Source organism: Pagrus pagrus (assembly GCF_965226575.1).
Source record: "Pagrus pagrus genome assembly, chromosome: 20".
NCBI classification, from domain to species: domain Eukaryota; kingdom Metazoa; phylum Chordata; class Actinopteri; order Spariformes; family Sparidae; genus Pagrus; species Pagrus pagrus.
In genome coordinates this window covers 11,310,401-11,328,072 of record NC_140207.1, presented here as the reverse complement: position 1 = coordinate 11,328,072, position 17,672 = coordinate 11,310,401, and the positions used below count along the sequence as shown (strand labels likewise).

Below are 17,672 nucleotides of genomic sequence, written 5' to 3'. Positions count from 1 at the left end.
CTGGCACGAACTTGTGAACTATGAGCAGGTATATTCAGGGTCGGGGCTCGGGAGACTAGAACCTACCTCAGACCTCTGACCCTGCTGTCGTTCTCTGCTTCCCAGGATCATCCCGTTTCAGAGGCCGCTGAAGATCAAGGAGCTGCTGCAGAAGGTGACAGAGGCCTTCGGCCAGCAGATGGACATGTTCTTCATGGAGAAAGAGGTACGAAGGGAAAATTCGGACATATTTCTTTAAATCTGAGCTCTATATTTACATGTGTCGGTGTGTAAATGATTCATACTTAGCAAAAGCTTTGGAAACTTGAGTTTGTGGTTACTAAAAGGATCTTATTATTTAACAAAAAGGTCTATCTCCGTAGGAAACATTGCCAGACACTTAGAAAAACAAGCACTTTTAGAAATGTCCCCTTTAAGGACCTTGGCTGCTGTTATGAATCAGATCGAGAATGTCTTTATCCGGTTTCCTTTGCGGCATTTTTGTATTCTTTTTTATATTCCCCTTGAAAATCAGCGCAGATATCAAGGCTTTAACATTACAACATCTACAGTACGTCATGCATGTACTGATGCTTTTACATGCGGCCATTATGGAACAATGGTGAATGAAAGGTCATGTGCCGCATGTTTTCTTGTCCTTTCAGTTGCTGCTGCCCCTGAAGACCCAGGAGGACCTGGATCAGGCGGTGCTGACGTTGGGCTGCAGCACGGGGTCCAACGGGCTGCTCAGGATACTGCTCAAGACCCCTAAGAACAACCATGTGAGTTCATAACGAGGTCTTGAAGAGGTGAAGCTTAGCATTGGAGCGACTTTAAAGGTGCAATATGTACGAATTGGCCACGTGTTGAATTCATACTCCAAACAAACAGGGGGCAGCATATCACAAGAGCAACCGCTAACTGCTTCTAGCTGTGCAGGTACAGACTAGGCTCGGAGCAGTGGGGGACTGTTGGTACTTACAAGGCTTGTAGAGTTTTGACTGTGATGGGTTTGAGGTAGTTCGTTAGCTGTTAATTTAATTTTTTTATATTGTCAACTACAATTATTAAATATTGCACCTTTTAAGGCATAACAGCTTCTCAGAGGTCTCTGCAGTCTGTAATTTGCACAGCAGCATTTCTTCACAATGATCATATCATGCTGTTGTGCAGCGATGTCTCAATGTGTTGATAGTAGCCATAGTAACCGTGTTGGGAACAGCTGCAGGTTTGTCACTCGCTGACAGTAATTGGGAATTTATCTAAGTGAAGTCATTCTTTCTTTTTAAAACCACATGACGTTTAAATGAGAGCTACTGTTAGCTGAACTCGCAGGAACTTCCCCCCCTGATATGATGATGTAATTGGCAATGATGTAATGCGGTCCTCACTTCCTTTCCTGATCTTACACTCCTCTTCCACTCACTCCAAGTCTCGCTTCCTGTCCATTTTCTCTTTGCAGTACCTACAAGTGAACAGCAGGGACAAACAGAGCGAGATGAGGTCATCGCGGTCACTGGGAGATCTGAAAGGCTCCCTGCTTAAGGGCTCGGAGAGGGTGCGCAAACATTCGACAGGTGAGCCGCAACGTAGGAGCTCGCACGGAAATGCAAAGTCACTGGCAAATCGGACCGGCGAGAAACGGCATTACGGCTCTATCAGGAGTTGTTAAGACCTAATTTCTCAAGAGTGAGCAGCCAAATCCTGCCGCTGCCAAGATTTCTGGTCCACCTGCTAAGGGGCCTCAAGGGTGGCTTGTCAGTGTCAATTTACAACACAGAGTGATGCCATAGTCATAGGAATGTTAATGGCGAGATGAGGGACGTGCTTTGTCAGAGGGGAAAAATGCAAATCGGAGGTGAACGTGACAGCTGATGTCAGGTCAAAGGAAGGGCAAGTCATAATAATAAACCACATTATTGTCATTTTAAGACCGCTTTATGCCACTGATGTAATGGCTTAATTGCATAATAATGCAAGTGCACCCTGTGAAAGAGCCATGAACCTTTAATTCTTAATAATCAGACATTAACAGGGTATATACTGCTAATCCAGTTTGTGCCAGTTTTTGTTGGCACATCCAAAGTCATCGTTACCTGGATAAGATATTTATGATAAGATTGGTATGGCAAGATGTCAACATAATTATCTGGGAAAGGCCTACTTCTATTTAAAAGATGTTAAAGTCGTATCCATCTTCCCATCTAACTCCTTGCAAAGTAAATAAGCCAAAAATCAGTCAAACTATTCCTTTAAGACAGACAAAGGTCTTTTTCTTGTCACGTCACACTCCAGATAACACGGTGCAACACTCCGGTTCTGTTGTCCCTCCTGGCTCGTTTGCTAACACAGCGTGAAGGTTTATTTTGCTCTGCGAAATACCTTCTCCCCCGTCTCCCGCGTCTGAATCCTCTCACCTCCCTTATATCAGGTCTATCCAGAAAGGTCAGCGCTAGAGTCATATCTCAGTGCTCAAACGCACGCACAAACGACCAGCGCGCACTTCTGCGTCACATTTGCATTTTTGCAGCAGAGGAGCTGAAAACCAAAAAAAACGCTTTATGATCGCTGTCAGCGCCAATCTTTCTCACGTAGCGCCAATAACATCGGCGCTGTCACCATCCCGAGTCGTATAAAGTGTATAGAATTACCCGCTCTCTCTCTCAGTTGGCCACAAGTCAGAGCGGCTGAGGGATGGGAGTGGAGGGAGTGGTGGCAGATGAGAGGTGACAGGAGAGCGGCCACAGTGGACGGTTGAGTGAAGATGTGATGAGAGCCCGGATACCTCGATGACGTAGAGCAGCAGGGGGGAGAGGAGAGGAGGGAGACTGAGGCAAAGAAGCAGAAAGAAACTAAACTGTGGAGAAAAGGGAGCTGTGATTTTAGTTTGTCAGTCAGTTTATTTTGACCGTTCCTAAACATCTTGGCACATCTCGGCGGCTCTTTCAGTATTCCTGTCAGCTCAGCTGGCGACAGTTCCAGTAGGTCTTCTTACTGTGTCAAGGACGAGTGCTGAGTCTCCGCTGCAGCTCGTCCAGGGGAGCGTTTGTCACAGTAATTGAGGTTAGAGGTGGCAGCAATGTGGTTTAGTAAATCATTTCTCGTAGTCGTGGCACTGTTGAACTTGTACCCATGAATAACACCATGACGCCGTTTTCTCCCCTCTGCCCCCTCGCTTTCATCTCTTCATCATCCTTCCCGCCTTTCCTTCTCCTCGTCACCGCTTAATTTCTCCTCTTATTATCTGATTTCACATTTCTCCTCATTCTTTGCTCTTAATTCTTCCGTCCGTCCTTCTCTTTCTCCTTGCTCCACCCTTTCAAACTGCGCACAGGTTCCCTGCACACCGGTCGGACGTCCCCGCCTCCTGGCAGCGTCCCCGAGGAGCAGCAGCAGATCGCCCGCCAGGGCTCCTACACCAGCATCCACAGTGAAGGGGAGTTCATCCCAGAGACCCACGACCAGAATGTAAGAGCATGTCTAGACGGAAAAGACGAGGATGATTAAAAAGCTTTTGGTTCTGGATTAAACAGTGCTTTATGATAAGCTGCAGATATGGAGGACTAAAACTGCCTAAATCAAATACAAATAAAGAAATAAAATAAATGACTCGATAGATTAAAATGCAAAATGCACCAAAAAACAATATTGATAATTAATGTTTGCATTATTTAATTTATAAAATACGTGTTACGTACATATTTGTTTATCCAAGTACTTTAGTATTCATCCCCTTTGCATTTTGTCTTGTATTTATTTCCACAGACACATTTATTTCTGTATTGACTTTATTCTTTTCACATTAATTTTTGTATTTCTCGGCTGTCATCCAAGGTGTGTCACAAGGTCAACTTTTTGGTTTTTGGTTTATTGAGTCATTTTTTTTATTTTTTATTTTGGCTGTTTCGGTCCTCCATAGAAAGTCTGGCTTATTGTCTAATTCTATGTCAAATTTTCATTTAATCAATGTTATAACTTCATATACTGAGCGGAAACACGATAAACTACCCACAGCGGGTGGCTGTATGAACATGCTATAACTTAAGAAGTCCTAGTTAATGTGAATGTCATGACTTCATAACCTTCAATAACATCAACTCCTGTCGATTACTCGTGGCCCCTCCACATTCTTATGTTGCTCTGCGGTGATACTCTACCTCCGCTGCTTTATAGTCTCCCTCACATGATTGCTTGCCCTCTGACCCTCCATTCCCCTGTGTTATTATATCTGTCAGATGCTGGATCCCTTTGGGAGCGCGGACAACTCACTGTCGAGCAGCTGTCAATCAATAGATCAAGCACTGGACAGGTGAGTCATGATGCACCGTGTGATCTGTGACCCCTCGTCTGTGTGGATTTATGTTTATGATGTCGCAGACCGGCGTTGTTAACGGAGATAACGAGACGCGGTTTGCATCACGGTGTTCAAGAAACGTTAACACGGAGGAAAGTTTGTAAACGGCGTCGAGGGCCAGCAGAGCTCCCTGACCCTGCCGGAGCTGCCTCCGTGGAACGAAAATTAAGAGGGAATCGGGTCACTTTGCTGTTGCCATGGCGACAAAACTCTTATCTGGACGCCTGCATTCCTGCGTTATCATGACAGAGAGGGAGAGCGACAGAGAGAGACTGAGTGGGAGACGTAGAAAAGTGTAAAGCAAGAACATGCTGGATGAGAGGAAAATCTGAGCCAGAAAATGAAAAGTGGTGAAAGACTGAGAGTGAAGTGGAAGAGAGAGAGAGAGAGAGAGAGAGAGAGAGAGAGAGAGGAGCGAGAAGGCTGACTGTGAATCAAAGGGGAAAGAAAAGTGAGCAAGAGGGAGAGCGAGCGAGCGTAGGACGGAAACAGCTCTACCTGCACGAGGCTTATCTGGGCTCCAGGCTGCAGAACAATGGCAGGAAACGAGTGCATGGAACTTTTCCCTGCGAGCGGGCATGCGTGCCCCTTATCCAGGGTCTCGTGGCCCCGCGCCGCCCTGCGGTCAGCAGAGACGTCACTCTCTGCAGGGTCGTCAGGGCTGGTTACAGACGGGCCGGGGAGGGTAGGGGGTGCAGATCGACACTTTTAACGATAGAAAAGCTCAGCACAAACTCCACTTTCGCTTTCTTATTGTCAATGCAGAGAACATGCACGCTTATCTTTTCTACTTCAGCACATTGTTGTTTTAAAAATCAATCGCGGCTCAAAGTAGTTTGAACGCAGAAGTCGTTTTGAGGCATTTTGCGCTGCTTTAGAATCGGGGGCTGCTTCAGACCAGCAGCTGTAGAGCAGAGCAGACTCTGTTTGAAGATAAGGGGAAATTACTGACTGAAATAGCAAAACCTTTTTTCAACTTTTCCCCCCTCCTGTTCTCTTGTCATTTCAGTCCTCCTTTCTCACAGAACAACCGTGACAATAATTACCTGAACCTCAACTATGAATACAAAGGTAAGGAGAGGAGAAAAGGGCTTCTTTGCTCTCAGCTCAAACGCTACAGAAAGATAAAGAGCGGTGTTCGTTATTAGAAAGTTTTTTGGTTTCTGTGGCACGCATAAAGGGAGCCGACGCTCTGTTCGTGCAGCTCCTGATTACCTAAAATTTCCCCCCCTTGAAAACACCCTCTTGAGACTACTAATGAGGACGGTGATGATGTTATTTGATGGTTTTATGTGGAGTAAATACTTAAAATGAGGAATGGCTTATTGGGAAGATATTTAATATCTTGGTTGTATTTCTTGTGTCTCAGGAGGAGATGAAGAGCGTGATAGCATCGTAACTCTTCCTGCTTCATCTTCCACGCTCTCCTCTGTGTCCATCGCCTTTTCGCCTCGTCTGCCTTCTTTTTTTTTTTTTGCTAGACATCGCTGCCTTCCTGTCTTTTCATGATCACTTCCCCTCTCTGTCCCCTCGCCCCCCGACGCCCTCCCACCCCCCTTTAACTCGTCTAGTCCTCGTCCCTCGGCTCCCTGTCTGTCCCCTCTTCCTTCAGAACTCAGATCAAATGGAGCAGGATGACAGATAACGCCTCACTAATCCTCACGAACAGAAGAGCCGCAGCAGCTCTCCCAATCTGGTCATTTTCTCTTTCTCCAGCACCACCACCCCCTGTGCTGTAAATTAAGAAAAGGGGAGTGCTGTGTACACAGACCGGGAGAGTGGGAGCTTCATATAGCTGCAGCAGCACTCGAAGACTTGGGCACGCATTGCATGCACGTGCACGCCCCGACCCCCTCCCCCCCCCCCCCCCCAAACCCTCCCAGATGTGAGGCTGTGTGGCCCTTCCTGCTGAGGGCTACAGTATTTGTTTACCATTCCCTGTGAGTAGATTTTTCCTCTCCATCCCGCGCTGCCAAACACAAAAAATAACTCCCGTCTCCATGGGATACGGCCACAAAAACAGCGCGAGGGGAGGCAGTCATCTGACAGAACAGCTGCTTTCAATTGCAAGTGGCTCCGCTGCTCTCCCTTCAGCGCGCACGCTTGTGTGTGTGTGTGTGTGTGTGTGTGTGTGTGTGTGTGTGTGTGTGTGTGTGTGTGTGTGTGTGTGTGTGTGTGTGTGTGTGTGTGTGTGTGTGTGTGTGTGTGTGTGTGTGTGTGTGTGTGTGTGTGTGTGTGTGTGTGTGTGTGTGTGTGTGAGTGAGAGAGAGTGTCAGCGCTCGCCTGCGTCAGCAGTGCTCCCCACCTGCCTTCAGTTACTGCTCCGCTGAGTTCAGAGCTAAGGCTAAGCTAGCACACATGAGCTGTTTTCAGTTTCTCTCTTGGCTGCAGCGAGGCGACGCCACGGCTCTGTTCGGTGTGAAGAGAAAAAAAAGGCTTTGATTTGACACGCTGATACAGGCAACAGCAGTGTAGTGTCTGTCAGATGTGATCTGTTGAAATGTTAAAGGGGCACTATGTAGTTTCCAGGAAAGTTTCCACTGATTTTGTTTTATGCCTGAACAAACTAAATAAACAAACTCTCTTCGTTCTCATGACTAAATAAACAAATAAACAAACTCATCTTAAAGAGCAACACTAGTTCATACTGTTTTACTTTGAACAATGGCGGACCCTGCCACCTTTTTAGCTGCAACCAGTCTTCTGGGGACCTTATTTTCCTCTGAGCTTGTTTAGTCAGTTATGGAAAAAATAAATGTTGTAAATATTAAAATTCTGAGTTTGAAATTCTTCTCCAAAACTACATAGTGCCCCTTTAAAGTGCTGTCATCTTTATTTATTTTTTCTGGTCAGCTCCGTGCCATTAAACCTGCACTTGTGAACAACAAAAGCACAAAACTGTTACTGTAAAAGAAGAGATCAGTTGTGATGGTTGTTGAGGCTTCACTGACTTCCTGACTGACAGCTCTGCCTCACCGCTCTCTCCTCAGGTCGCCACGGGAAAGGGGGGACTTTCCCTCGCCAGTTCCAGTTGCCCAATCGCAGCAAGGATTACGGAGACCGTAAGAAAACCGGCTTTTCTGGAGCACTAACAACACCCACTATTATTGCACGGATTAAATGCTATGTGTACAAGACAATAGACACATTCACACACCGACACCAGACATCGCCTCCTCTTAACACCTCTGCCACATTTCCAGACAAATAGATATATTTCTAAATATTGTAGACTGCCTCTGCATTTTTTCGCTCTCTGGTTGGATTTGGTACATGAAGTGCTGGCTTGCTCTTCCAGGCAGCTGCTAGTAATTGCTTACTCAGAGGCTAACCTTGGCTAGCAATGATTTACGTTTCCCTGCGGTGAACCCGAACTTGTATAAAAACACAGCGCCCTGCTTCCTGTCTGAGGGGAAGCGGGACGGAGTGGCGAGAGGCACTCTGCTCCGGCTGGCCCTAAAGTCTTGGCCGAGAGCTCACTTTTTGCACAACACCTGTAAAGTAACTGTGTGAAAATCATTTACAGCATAAACAACGTTCTAGTGTCTTTTAATGTGCCTATTTATGTTTTTTCAAAATGTGTGTTTTCAGGTCGCAGGACACTTCCGCGCAGCTTCATGCCGCAGGAGAACCTGTTTCAGCTGGTTCCCTCCAGCCGCACACGCAGTTACAATGGAGACAGCACGCTGCAGTACAGCGACCTGCGCTCGCTGGGCCGCACCGCTGACAAGAGCTGCCAGCGTGGTACAGCCAAGTGTAAGTAGAGTCCTTGAATCTTAAAACTTTTCAAAATGAAGGGACTGGGAAGCTCCAAAGGGGTGTTTGACCCCAAACATACAGTCTCGGATAAACAGAATTCTTGGCTTTTGTTGTTGATTGGTGTTGCATCGGTCTGTTTCCTGTGGATAATGAGAGAAATAAAGCCTCACTGATAACCCAGAAATTAATGAATTAAAGTTCAGATTTGTTTTCTTCTGTTTGTCAAGAGCAGGTCTGGTTTCAAATCTCAGTACTTTGAACCGCAGAACACACAGGCGTATGCACAAAAGTATTCACTGCGTGCATCTGTTTGTTTTTGACACGAATCATGACATTTTGCTTATACTTTCATTAGATAATTTCAGATTTGAAATACAAATGTTAGTATTTTATTAAGGTAACGTTTTTGTACAGACGCTTTGTTTTTAGATTAAATTATATGATCACTTTGGAAATAAAGCAACATGCAGAGAAGTCGGCACAAAAAAAGTGCAAAGACGTTTTTTTTGTTTGTTTAGGCATACAAATATCAGTCGATGAAGATCTTTATCTTCTGATTAAAATTCCTTCCCCAAAACCACAAAGTGCAAAACCACATTATTTGACTTATACCATCTGTTACTGCAGGACCTCTATTCATCACAAACATACGGAAGCCACGACAGCTTGTTTAAAGGCACAGTTCCTGAATACAGGCTGCGTGCATTTCCTCTTAGATTGATCATTGTGATACTTTACAGTATATATATATATAGCACGTAGACAGACCTGCTTTATAATCTAAAGACATAGAAATCTCACTTTCTATAATATGGGACCTTTAATAGACAGCCAGCCCTTGTCAGTAGGTATCCTTGGTGCCTCACAAAATAAAAGTAAACAGTGTGTCTCGATTGTTCAAACAGAAAAAGTCGAACATTGAGGAGTGACAAGAATTTTAAACGTTTTCTGCATTTATGGAGGATATTTTCTAGTAAATACTCGATGGCTGTCAAACATGTTTGAATCCTAGTAAGAGGGAATAGAGCTAATGTACAGTGATACTGTAATTCCCCTCCATCATCCATGTCAGAAGATCACATCTGTCCTCATTCAGTTCACGGTACGCGTTGCCCAGAAATTGTCTTTGTCATGAAGCGAAATCTCAGCTCAGCAGTCTGTGGTCGACGTGTCAGCCTCTGGTGTCCTCCTCACCCACACACGACCACGCTGTCTAACTCGGCCACAAAGAAGCTTGTTAATACCAAAACAAAGTCTCGGAGTCTGGGTCTGTGAAGATGAGAGTTGTATAGATGCTCTCACTAGGTTTTCGACGACTTTCTGTCGACGGCTGAACGTGGTTTGACTCAGATATCAGCGGGTTTCCCCCGTCTGAGGGTCTGCGGTGGGAGCCATTAAAAAACCCTGTGGTGGGTTTTGACGTCTGGTCTCGGTGAAATTAGTGTGTGAGTTGCAGTCGAGTTTTGCGGTGGATTTGGATGCATGCTTCAGTGTTAGCGCTAGTGCGCCAATCAGTATATCACAGTGGATCTGTCTGCCTCTGGGGGCTTAGTAACAGAATGAATTACTGGCGGGTTTTCATCATGTGGTGTTGTGTTTCTGCAGCGCCACGGGCGCCAGTCAACTGGCGACAGGGAAAGCTCCTGGGGCGCGGGGCGTTCGGGGAGGTCTACCTCTGTTATGACGCCGACACAGGCCGCGAGCTGGCCGCCAAGCAGGTGCCCTTTGACCCAGACTGTCAGGAAACCAGCAAGGTGAGAGAGAACAAAATAAGTCACTGGCTGCATGTATTTTAGGACGCAAGACTGATTTCATGATTCAAGACTACAGATGCTTAATATTTGAATGTGCTTTTCTTTTTTCTGCAGGAGGTGAACGCTTTGGAGTGTGAGATTCAGCTGCTGAAGAATCTGCGTCACGAGAGGATTGTTCAGTACTACGGCTGCCTGCGGGACCTCGAACAGAAGAAGCTCACCATTTTTGTCGAGTTTATGCCCGGGGTGCGTATTCTGCAGGGCATTTTAATTTCAGGACATACAGGACTTTTCTAAAAATGGTATAACATGCAGACTAAAACAAAATATTTTCTTAATATTTCATGGTGTTCAGGATGTTTATGGGCGACAGTGATTCTGAAGACACATAGCATTGTTGAGTCGCGTTCCCAGGTCGTCATACCGACGCTTTGGGTTGGCGAGCCACCAACCCAACTTGTCGACGAACAGCAACCGACATATCCTGCCAAATATGCCTTTTATTAAGTCACAAGTAGCACATCAGAGACGCCACAACCCTTAAAGTTTGACTGAGACACAATAAAGAATGTCTGAATGTCATACTTCGAGTTGTTTTGGCTGTAGCGATAGGTACGCAGACGTTTTAACATCAAATCAAACCCATACCGGCCACATCTGCTAGAAACCAATTTTGAAATGTCACCAGCTGTCAACAAACATGTCCTCAGTGGTTGATGTCAGCAGAACTGCTCAGTTTATGAGATCATTTTCTCACTAAATGAGCGTCTTAATGAGCTGCTGTCGCCTGTGGACCCTGTCCCTGCGCCTGTTTTTAATATTTCCTGGGCTATTTTTTTCCCTGAGTGGCATTGAGCGTCTTAGTCACATATTGTCTGGAGCTTGGAAATGTTTATGTTTCGCTGGAGTTCGTTGGCAGAGGCAAGGGAGGAGGTGACAAGAAGCCAAGTTTGTGTGTGTGTGACTGCTCGGCACCGCTGCGGCTGACCGATAACACTTAAAGTCGCCCACGGTGAGGAGGGCGGGGGGGGCAAGTGTCCCTCTGAGAGCCAGAGAGCTGTTGAGGTGTCTTGTTGACAGCTGAAAGCGAAGAGGGAGAGTTTGTTTTAACTGGTCGAGCCCGAAACTGCGTCACAGGTGTTTCTGGATCAAGTCTATACTCCTGTGGTTTTCCTCTTGAGGAACTGAAAACAGGAAATGAAAGGAAATGCAGGACATTGAAGGCGTTTGGACTCCAAATCCAGCAAGTTTCTTTTAACACGTTGTATGGGTAGTATTTGATTTTTGCGCTTGAAGATTGGCTCAGAGGCTGCTTTCACAAAAAAAGTGAAAATAAATAATTTTTTCAGCTGGAAATGTAGATCCTTCATTTCCTTCATTAGTGATTTATTTAAAAAATCCTTGTAATATCAGACTCTGAACCATTTTATATCTACTCTACACACACTGCACCTTTAAAACTGTGTTGTTTCATATTCACCAGCTGTGGCAATAATATTAGTTCACACTGCAGCCAATACGAAGATCATAAACGTATTTCTCAAGCTGTTCCTCTACTTCTCTCACTCACTTTCTCATTTTCTCCTCGCCAGGGCTCAATAAAGGACCAGCTGAAAGCCTATGGCGCCCTGACAGAGAAGGTGACGAGGAGATACACCAGGCAGATCCTCCAAGGAGTCTCCTACCTGCACAGCAACATGATTGTACACAGAGACATCAAAGGTAAGAGAAATGGCGAGCTGGCAAAGGTCAGGGTAGGATTTTTAATTGGATTTATGTCCAGTGAACACTCCTTCATCTTTGTGGTTCATCATGCGGCAACTGTTGCAGACTGAGAACATGACAGATCCATTCATTTTATTCTAGTTGACATTTCCTCATTTGGTTATTCACCGTCTAGAGAAAGGAGCCTGGAAAAAATTCGCTATTTTGAACTGCCCCTGTGAGATATATTAGGCTCCGTGCTGGTGAAATCGGCCAGGCTAAAAATGTTCAACACCGGATGGAAAGGCTTTTAGTTTGGCTGCCCGCAGCTTTGGGAGTCACTGCTTCGTCCAGTGGCAGCCAAGAAGAGGAAAATGTACCGTCTGCTGGGGGAAAAAAGATAGTAGGTCTCACAGGAGAGTGTGTGTGGGTGGGATTTTCCACTTAGAAAATGCTCTTTGTGTGTAATATACGGTATGTGCTCATCCCACTACACAAGAGCTCCTCTATATGTAGCGAAACGAGCTGTCTGCACGTGTGGTTTTTGGATCGAGCTTGGCATCGCAGCCTGTAAAGTTTCTCATGAATTTAAGGAGTCAAATACATGGAGTTGATTTATTGGAGAGGTCTCACAACACACATACAGGCAGTGGAAACCAATTAAAGAAGTGAGAAGTTGAGAGTAAAGGTCGCAGTTTGAGTCTCCTCTCTGCGAGGCCTCCATCCTCCAGTGGGTGTGGAGAGTGAGTGGCGAGTGGTGTACATTAGTCACTGATCAAACAAGAGGAGCGCCTGGAGGAAATGGGATAGACACAGCTACAAGTCGGAAAATTACTAAAGGAGGAGGACGAGGAGGAGGAGGAAAGAAGGGTGTTTGATCCACGTGGAGGAGATGGTTGATTCAGTGTTTCATTTTAGAGTAAAAAGTATGCTTTGACATTTTATAAATATGTCTGCCAGTGTTCCATCATCTCATTGGAAAAGTTTTACCTTCCCCCTCAGGTTGCTCGGTCAGTTTAAGTTCTGGCGCGCGCTCTTTGCAACAGCCGAGCGCATTAACCGCACCGCCACACTATCAAAAGTATATCCCTTCAAGGATGTCGACAGTCCCCGGGAGACTCTTGAATAACTCTGAGCTCATTTTGTTTTCGTTCCACCAGGTGCGAACATCCTGAGAGACTCATCAGGGAACGTGAAGCTGGGAGACTTTGGAGCCAGCAAACGTATCCAGACCATCTGCATGTCTGGTACTGGAATCAAGTCCGTCACTGGCACCCCCTACTGGATGAGCCCGGAGGTCATCAACGGGGAGGGCTACGGCCGCAAAGCTGATGTGTGGTAAGAAGAATAAGATCAGATGGAGCTGTAATGAGGCCCAAAGGGGATAAGAGACTGATGCAGCACATAAAAAAAAATATTACAGGCACTTTCACAGTGAAAGCAATAAAGGTAGCTCAATAAATGGGTGGTAAAGCAACACATTGTTGAAACAGTTGTGTTTGTGACACTTTAAACTGTCACCAAGACATAAAGGCTAACACAACATAATGAATATTAAAGGGGTACTACTGCATGTAGTTTTGGAGAAGACATTTAAACTCAACAAACTCAGAAATATTGACTTTACTTTACATTTCAGTGAGATTAAATTTCTGTTGTGCTGTCGTGGGGTCCTTAAGCAACACAGTGACAGGATGTATGATTACTTCGGTCATGGGTTTCATACACCTTCTGTCCTGAAACATCTAAAAGCAAAATGTTGTATCAGGTGGGCGACCCCTGGACAAAATTCATCTGGGTCTTATTTGTGTCAGTTCATGTGTCCTTGATGTGAAAACGCTGCCAGCAACAATGTTTAATTCAACAAGTCCACGGTATTACTACGAAATGAAAGCAGTTGAAGCTGTCAAACACATACCAGCCAACAGGACATAAATTGTATTTTAGGTTTGGATTACAAAGCAGAAATACTGACATGTAATACAAAAGCTGGGGAGAATAAATCAGCATGCACACCTGTAAAATATAATGCAATCCACAGCAATAGCCCTGCAGTAAATATTACATTTTGCCACAGTCCGATAAAAAAAAAAAAGCTGTCACCTTTTCATGAAAAGAGGGAGAAAAAGCCTCTTTTTTTGACCCAATTTAATTATTTTTTAGGGATTTATTTTAGCCTAAGACACGGCAGATTTGTTTAAACCCACTAAGGAGCATAAAATCCTTTAGTTCATCTGAAGACCTGAAGAATTCCCAAATTACTTTCATGCTCAAGTGCTGAGACAAACATGGTTTTCACTGGAAGCTTGGTGAGATTGGACCGTGTCAAAGAACATGAAAAAGAGCATTAAAGTTCTTACCTGACCTTGGGAATGATGGAAAAGTAATCATAACTTAAGGCTTAAAGCAGTGTTTGACTTCCTGCCACTAACTGCTCCACCTGTGGGATGCTACACCATGTCAAATCATAACAGACCACTGCTGCTGTTTTAGGTATTAGATAAATTGGGTGCTATTAGGTAACATAGGACAGAGTTTACATCTGAAACAGAAAAAATATGGTGTCTCCCCTCATTGGAAGCACTGTAGCAGTCTAACAACGTAATGAATTTATAAAGAAAAAAGAGTCAAATTGTTCTGATTTAGAAAGTGAACTCTTATTTTTGAGACCAAAGTTGGTGCACTGGATTGCAATATTTGTTTTAAGGTTTCAATGTTGATGTGTCCAACATAGTTTGTACATTAAAGGTGCCCTATGTAACTCTTTCTTATAACAGTTTTGGTTATTTTGCCCCAAATTCTTGAACTGCAGGACTTTTTGTTCTCACCCCACCATAACTCAAAATACAAGCTTGTTTTGCTCCAATGTTTATCAACAAAATGTAAATATATGGATTTAAAGTACATCTAAAACTCATGTTAACTCTTGCGAACTGTTACTTCTTGTATCAAGAGCTCTGTCTGTTTATAGGAGCTGCATAATGCCCCTTTAAGTATGATATACAGTGTTGTATTAAGTATCCATGAATCATACTTGAATATTAAAATATTACTTTGGAAAAAGTTAAAGTCACCCATACAAATAGTACTAGTAGTATCTGATATTAAATGTACTTAAGTATCAGAAGTACAAGAAAAAGTATATTACACATATATTTACATGTATCTATATACTGTATACTATGGGTCAACTGATTATACGATTGGATTGCAAATAAAATAATTTTAAAAATGTGCTGCTGTACTTTGGAACTGATGCAGCATGTAATCTGCAAAGTAACTAGTAACTACAGTTAAATATTTGTCTAGTAGCAGAAAATGGAAGTACCTAAAAACGCTACTTTAGGACAGTACTTGAGTAAATGTACTTTGTTGCATTCCATCACTGATGATGTAAGCATAAATACATACAAACATATCAACCCATTAATCTCCTGGTTCTTGTTTGTCCTCAGGAGTGTCGCCTGCACCGTTGTGGAAATGTTGACCCAGAAACCTCCGTGGGCCGAGTACGAGGCCATGGCAGCCATTTTTAAAATTGCCACCCAGCCTACGAAGCCCATGCTCCCTGAAAGCGTGTCCGACGCGTGCAGGGACTTCCTGCGGCAGGTGTTCGTGGAGGAGAAGTGGCGACCCACTGCAGACGGTCTTCTCAGCCACCCGTTCGTCCAGGGCAGCTTCTGAGGCCGGCAGACCCCATCTCCCTTCCCCTGCCTGCGAGGCCTCAACAGGCCCCGGCGCCCCCCCTCCTCTCCAGCCCAGCCCCGTCCCCAGGGCCCAGCATCACTCCAACTTCCTGCCCTGTCATCTATCACCAGTCTCTGCCTTGTCAGGACCCCTGCATATCCCAACAAGTAGCTCAACTGGGATTTCTCACGGAGAGGCCAGGCTGATGGCGTCAGACCTCCAGAGTCCTCCGAGGCGTCGCAGCGTTGTTCCCCCGAGATGGAACTGATGAGAAAAGCACTTAGCAGTCTCACAAGCTACAGACTGCTGTCCTTTTAACAAGAGCAGGACAAGTGACCCAAGTTAGAGCGCTTTCTGGGTCTTTCTGTCATTTACTGCCGCAGAACAGTGTCTTGGTATGTCCGGATGCTACGTAATCATGACCGACTGGTGACGTTGACCAAATGTGGCAGTACTGTAAGTCACTCATCGGCCTAAGTTAGCCATGAGGGGATATTAAGATGGTAGAATATTTTTATACAACGTACAAAGTCATCTTAGCAAATGAGTTTTCTATTGTCACCTAGAAAATGTAAATGTATTTTCATCAACGCCTTACAATAAGAATTTGTAAGTAAGAATGTCTTTTTTAAGAAACATCTTGGAGGGTTGCGTTACCCTACTTTCATAGCACTCAGAAGCCCATTTAGAAGGATCGTCAACGTTGCACTTTTGATATCATGCATTGAAACGTTTTCCAACATGCAGGTTGTCAACTGAGGAGATATTTTTCTATTTGAAGCATCTTTTTATATAATTTCATACGGAGAATTGTGTTTGTTTGTTTCCGATGTAAAGGAAAAGAACCAAACTTTTTTGCATTAGTGTGTAATGTCGATAAAGCAATACCAACACTACTGTTGGAGTCTGTGACATCCATTCCAGCGTCCCATGCAGCGAGCCTTGGGTCCACAGAAAAAAAACACGTGGCCAAAGAAAAAAGTTGAATCTTTCAACGACGTAAGGCTAAAGTTAATGTGCAGTATTAGTCATGTTGGATTGTTGTGTCACCTCAGAGCCCTTATAGCCTTTTTCTATGTTATGGCAGCTTCGTGCACGGTAGACGGCACAGACCAAATCAGATGCATTGACATTTCATTGTGTTATTATGAAAAGCATTATGAAATTAGATTGAAGTCTCATCTACATTTTTGTTGTATGAATCTAGTCCCCTCTTGCCTTTACTTTGCTTCCCACACTACTATATGAATGGGTCACTTAAAGGGAGATTCTGGTATTTATTTTGAAACCCGGGCCTTATATCTACGTTTTGGTGTGTAAGTGATTAGTTAGATTCGGTCCAGTAGATCGCCTTAGCTGGCAGCCGCAACACGACTGCAATGTAATGCCTTGGAGCAACTGCGACCTTCGAGTCACGTCCATTAAAAATTTGTTTGAGGTTTCTTCGTAACTTCGGATGTAACTTTGACGGTCTGAGCTGCCGCAAAGGATTAGATTAGATTCCAAAACTTTTTTCAAGTATGAATCATTTACACACCAACACATGTAAATGTAGGGGCACAGGTTTAAAATGACTGGGGTTCCCATTTAATGACCACTTGACGGCACACGTCATGAGAGAAAATATTACAAGTCGCCAAAAAAAGGGTCAAGTTGGAAAAAGACTGAGCTGAATGCTGTATTCTTTAAAGTGGTGAGATGAAACTTAAACTGGGGAGATTGATGTTCGGAGGTGTAGTGGCTAGCTGTGATACAGTGGCACTTAAGGAACGATCAAATCTTCTTTTTGACCCTTGTCAGTGCCTTATCTGAATCTGCTTGTAAACACAAATGTTCACTGCCAAAGCGGAAAAGCTTCTTAATAAAGGTGAGCAGCTGTTCAGTAGAGAGCACACAACAGGATTTGCTGAAGTTCTTTTATACGGAAAAATAAAAGATTATACTGTAAATACATATTGTTCCGCACTTTTGTATGAAATTTCTTTACATTATATACAAATCTATTTGATGAAATAGCTACGTTATACAGTAGACTGTACTGTGATTTAGACAGCAGTATGTATGATTGTCTCTTTGAGAGCTGGCAGGCAGTATGAAAAGGCTGGGAGGCTTTCGATTGGGACAGAGTTCGTTTTGTCTTAATGACAAAGCCTTGAAACATGAAATGTATCGAGTCATTGATCTTTTGTACATTTAACTTAATAAATCCAAGGTCTAAGACTATTTTCCTGTGTGATTTTATTGTGTTGTTATGTGACAACATTGCCTTTAGAGTTAGATTGTCCACTTGTCTAATTATTTCTTCTATAGCTGTTTTCAGTTTGCATGTTCTCCCCTTCCTTCCACCGTCCAACGACATCACAAGGTGTGAATGTGAGTGTGAATGGTTGTTTTGTCTCTGTATGATCAGACTACAGAGGTACTCAATATAGATC

General features: G+C 44.1%; 1 protein-coding gene across 1 annotated transcript in view; it reads left to right on the top strand.

The window, feature by feature from the left end:
* Window positions 1–17,460, top strand: part of map3k22 (mitogen-activated protein kinase kinase kinase 22) — a 40,011-nt gene extending 22,551 nt beyond the window's left edge. The window contains exons 6-18 of the mRNA XM_084341208.1: window positions 106–205; window positions 645–761; window positions 1,442–1,556; window positions 3,314–3,447; window positions 4,215–4,288; window positions 5,343–5,404; window positions 7,324–7,395; window positions 7,925–8,089; window positions 9,698–9,846; window positions 9,961–10,092; window positions 11,439–11,568; window positions 12,711–12,888; window positions 15,006–17,460. Coding sequence (XP_084197334.1) covers window positions 106–205; window positions 645–761; window positions 1,442–1,556; window positions 3,314–3,447; window positions 4,215–4,288; window positions 5,343–5,404; window positions 7,324–7,395; window positions 7,925–8,089; window positions 9,698–9,846; window positions 9,961–10,092; window positions 11,439–11,568; window positions 12,711–12,888; window positions 15,006–15,234 — 1,657 coding nt within the window. The 3' untranslated portion in view covers window positions 15,235–17,460. The remainder of the gene's footprint in view (window positions 1–105; window positions 206–644; window positions 762–1,441; window positions 1,557–3,313; window positions 3,448–4,214; window positions 4,289–5,342; window positions 5,405–7,323; window positions 7,396–7,924; window positions 8,090–9,697; window positions 9,847–9,960; window positions 10,093–11,438; window positions 11,569–12,710; window positions 12,889–15,005) is intronic.
* Window positions 17,461–17,672: the final 212 nt, after the last annotated feature.